The sequence below is a fragment of the Alligator sinensis genome, unplaced genomic scaffold, assembly GCF_000455745.1.
Source record: "Alligator sinensis unplaced genomic scaffold, ASM45574v1 scaffold599_1, whole genome shotgun sequence".
In the NCBI taxonomy this organism is placed as follows: Eukaryota; Metazoa; Chordata; order Crocodylia; family Alligatoridae; genus Alligator; species Alligator sinensis.
The window spans coordinates 1,195,067-1,199,505 of NW_005841968.1; the positions used below are offsets into that span (position 1 = coordinate 1,195,067).

The window sequence follows — 4,439 nt, forward strand, 5'->3', positions numbered from 1 at the left end:
GGGGGGCCCCCCCCCCCCCCCCCCCCTCTCGCCCCGCCCCGCCCCTGCTGCGGAGGGCCGCCTACACTAGGGCGCGGGGGTGAATTCCTGCCCGCGGGTGGTGTCACGTCCCTTTTTGGGGGTGCCAAGCTGTGCCCCTTCCCCAGCCCCCTCTACACAGCTGGATGGTGCCCACCTGCCACATCCAGCTTGCAGACAGACCAGGTCTTGTGCGGGGGGGAAAGTTGCGCGCTGCTGGTCCGATGGGATCCGCGGTTCTCAACCGGGGCAATCTGGGGATCGTTTCCATGAGACCCTGTGCAAGGTGCTAACACGGCTGGGCGTGCAAACACCCTTCATGAGATGAAACCCGGGGCTGTGAGTCAGGATGCCGAATGCCAAGAGCGTCCTGCACGTCAGCAGGCGTCCGCGCTCTTTGCGAGAGAAGAACGGCTCTATTTTTCCATCCTCAAAACGAGGAGCGAAAACGAAGCTGGCATTGCCTCGAGTCTCACCACGGGCTGCGAGGCGCAGCAGGAGCGTCCCAGAAACCGGTCATTTGGTTATTTGCAGGTGACGAGAGGTTGGACCCGCCGCTTCCGCCACAACAGCAGAGGTACTACGGTTACGGTTTTAGTCCTACCCTGTGGGAACGAGTACTTGAGAAATATCTAAGGCCCAAGGTATCATTTTGTTTAAACCTATTCCCCGGGGTCTGTGACGGGCTCGCCGCCGCGGCGTCTTTCTTCCACTCAACGGTGGCTGGAGGATGCGTGGGAGGCGCGGGGCGGCGGGGATCTGCGCAGTTTATCTCCGAATCCTTTCAGGGAGCTTTTAAGAAACACTTCCCTTTGAGACCACGTTAGATCAGCTCCTTCTTGCCGGCCCAGGCCTCGTTATTCCTAGCTGCGTTAACTGTTTGCGCAGAGTCGTCACGGCGCAGGCTCTGCTCCCATCTGTGTGGTTTTATGTCTTCACCTGTTTGCTCTCCTTTGGGCCATACACAAGAGGGAAGCAACCGACTGTAGGTGGCTGCAGATCTAAAACTCCCTGATGTTGTATTCACAATGGCTGTTGGAAATACCCTTGGTCACATGTTCAAAACTGTATCGGAAACTGCCAACATCACAAAAGTGAAATCATTCAGGGGGTGATTGCGCTGGACAGTGTTGTTGGACAGTAGTGAGGTAAGGTTTATTTGTTACTAAAGAACATTAATACAGTAGTAAGATGACAAGGGAGTGGTACCAAACGTTGCTGTTTAATAAAGTACATTGATTCATTTTTATAGAAAAAATAGTTTGCATGTGAAAGTGAAACTCATTTTGCACGTAAACCTCCAAATTATAAAGTTAGATATGTTTTACTTGCATTCTAACATCTGATTTTTTTTCTTCAGTTATTTTCTGTGTTGTGTTTTACATATTCAAATAAACTTGAATTGCCAAACTGTAAAATAATGGTGATAGCAGCAAAGAGACTGTACGATCGGCTTTCACATTCCATTTGTGTTCGTTGCTGCTTTCCAGACTGACAAATGTATTTTGAAGCCTTGGGGAAATGAAAACTCATTGTTGCAACAAGAGCTAGTACTTTAGTAAAATGTCCCAAGACAAATGGAAATTGGCACAATCGTAACAATTTGGGAATTTTAAACCAGACTACAAAATGCTGCTGCTTGTCACTTACTTGAAGAATCGACTTAATGAAGGCTATATGCGTCTTAGGATGTACACAGTGGAATTCTGGAAGTAATTAAATTTAATAAGGTACCAATAAGAAACAAGGGCATGACATTAATAGAAAACTATTTGGGGAAATTATTGTGTGTAATTGAAAATAGGGAGATGTGTTGGGCCATTTCTGTCCAAGAAATGAAGCAGCTATCCAAAGTAAAGCCAAAGGCGAGGAGCAGCTAGGTAAGTTCTCAGTTCCTGTGTACGTTAGCCTTCTAATTTATATTTAAAAACAAAACAATTTCCCTTCCTTTGTGGTCAAAAAGAATTTTGCAAGTCTGATCCAGGGGTAAGCCGAGAGTGTTGTTTAGAGGAAAGGGAGACTTCTGGGTAATGTTTTAGGAAGGGGGTTTTTGAAGAATAAACATTTGTATTAATATTTATAATTTTTTTCCCCCCTGGTACTGTCTGTTGTTTTGTGCTAATGCAGGAGAACCAGAAAGTGAAACTGTCAGCAAGGAAAACTTGAAACTGCTTAGTCTGATTTTTACTGTGCAGTTTCAGTGACATATGTGAATATAACCTGGGCACAGATGACTGGGGGGGAGGGGGGGGCACATGCCCCCCTGAGATTGGCCCCCAACTCTTCACCGCTCAGGACAGGGCAGTTTTTTTGCTGCACGGGCCAGCAGTGTGTGGGGGGGCACTAAGCCACAGCACAGAAATATAGGAGTGGATATGGGGCTTTTGGCCCACCCCTGGTCCTGCCCATAAATTGTGCCCCCCCCAGACTCAGTAGGCACCAGTCACCCCTGAACCTGGGGCTCATTTGCTTCAAATAAGCTTCAGTGTCTAGGAGCCAAAATTCCCCCCTCCCTTCCCCTTCCCAACAGATCCTACCCTGAGACTCACAGCTGCATTCAAGTTTCCTCCTGGTATTCCCATCATTTGCCCCCACCTCCTCCCTTCCCAACTTCCTGAATGGATGTACTAATTCACTCTCCCCATGACATTCAGGTGCCTCACTTCTTTTCTGGGTTAAGCTCCCACTCTCCCTATTCTGGCAGAAGCAGAGGTGGAGGGGTGCAGTCACTGGCAAGCACTTGAAGGTTGCCCAGTAGTGGCAGCTGCTTCAGAACGTCAGGTTCAGCTCATCTCAAAATTTTGGGAGTTTTATCTGCGTGCACTGAAGTTGCATTCACTGCGTTAAGTGCGTCTGTTCTGAATGGTGAAGGGATAAGCTGGAGGACCTTGTTAGATCTGTGATTGTAATATAAATGAATCTGAAGAGACCCTTCTCTCAGGTGTTCATCTGTACGCAAGCCCCTGACCTCAGGCATCATGGAGACAGGTACATGTGAACCCAGAGGGATTAATTTTTTCTCAGTGCTAAGTTTTGTATCATTTCGCTCACCATGCCTCAAGCTGAGTTGTTTGGCAGCAGTGAAATAGAATAGGATATTTATGTGGGCTGTTGTGATGGGTAAGTGTCTACACACCACTGAGCAAACTTAACAAGATTCTTGGATATTTCATTTCCTTGTCATTCAAGTGATTAATGGTAGGGAAGCCATTTTGAGCACGCAGCAAAGGGTGGGTTGCCTCAAGTCTTAATGACAGGAGAGAGGGAACTAGGAGAAAAAGGATAGGGAATGGTTTATGGTTGGCCTACTATTGCATTCTTGCAATGGTCACTATTTTGAGCACATAGTAGGAGGGAGAGAAGAAGTCAGAAAGGGTCCTATGCTCCATCTCCTGATATGGAGGCATCCCACACCCAGAATAAAAATACATTCTAGTTGGATGCGTGCAACAGCTGTTGTATATAATAAAAGAAAATGCAGTGGAGTTTAACAGTCTCTGAAGTGCCGCTGGCCATCTGAATGTTCTTGGATATGAAAATCTGGCCGTGGGTTTGGGTATCTGTAGGAGGTCTCACTTGGGCTCGTGGAAGATTATGAGCTGTCAGACATCTTCATAGAAGGAGATACAAGTTGTGCAGTCTGTGATGACCTCTTTCCCACTGGCAGCATTCAAGACAAGGTGCAGATCTATACTGGTGTCCTATGCCTTAGTCTTGCCCAACTTATAATGCAGACAGGGGCTGCACTGTTGCCCATGGTCTGATTAGGATCCTTATCCATCTTGTGAGTCACCTTTATATCTTTGTTGTTAATACATAGTTGTTAATGCATAGTATCTAGGTTGTGGCCCTACTCAGCCATTGCCAGGGCAATTCCATCAGTTATGTCAGCATCTGCGTCTGTACCCCAGGACTCCTCTAACTTTCTCTCACCAGAGGGCAAGGAATTCTAGGATCTCAACTTGGCCAAAGGCCAGCTGGAAAAATATACTAGGTACTGCACTTGGTTGGTGTGTTGGCTCTTACAGTGGACAAGTACAGAGAAGTGGAACCTGTTTGCATGCCAGCATAACAGGGAAGTGACATCTAGTCATTCATGACTCTGGAGCAGCAGAAGCCATGCAGAGCACTAGAGACCACCCAGGCGAGTAAGCCAGCTGGCAGGGCCAGGTGCAAAGCTGAATGTAAAGGCTGGTGGAGGAGTGTCAGAATACCCTGCGTGGTCATTTCTTTGCTCTGAACATCACTACTGTGCAACTTACTCTGTTAAATCACTTCTGATTCCAACAGTACTTCTCACTTACTTGGAACTGCATCATATGGATGCACACCTTTTTACATTGGTGCATCCAGTTTGCACTGGTGTAAGACAAAACCCACCTGAGCTATTCGTCTTGCAGTTACCCAGCCTCTGAGATATT

At 47.3% G+C, this 4,439-nt stretch overlaps 1 protein-coding gene across 5 annotated transcripts in view; it reads left to right on the plus strand.

Annotated features, from left to right (window-relative positions):
• Positions 1-149: 149 nt before the first annotated feature.
• The window catches only part of NUB1 (negative regulator of ubiquitin like proteins 1), a 27,775-nt gene continuing 23,485 nt past the window's right edge, over positions 150-4,439 (plus strand). Inside the window, exons 1-2 of one of the 5 annotated variants that reach the window (XM_006020764.3) lie at positions 150-204; positions 553-595. In XM_006020764.3, the coding sequence (XP_006020826.1) occupies positions 165-204; positions 553-595 (83 nt within the window). In that variant the 5' untranslated portion in view covers positions 150-164. Of the gene's footprint in view, positions 205-548; positions 663-906; positions 1,167-4,439 lie in introns of those variants that run through there. The other 4 variants (XM_025200455.1, XM_006020766.3, XM_006020765.3 and 1 more) reach the window with 4 other exon arrangements.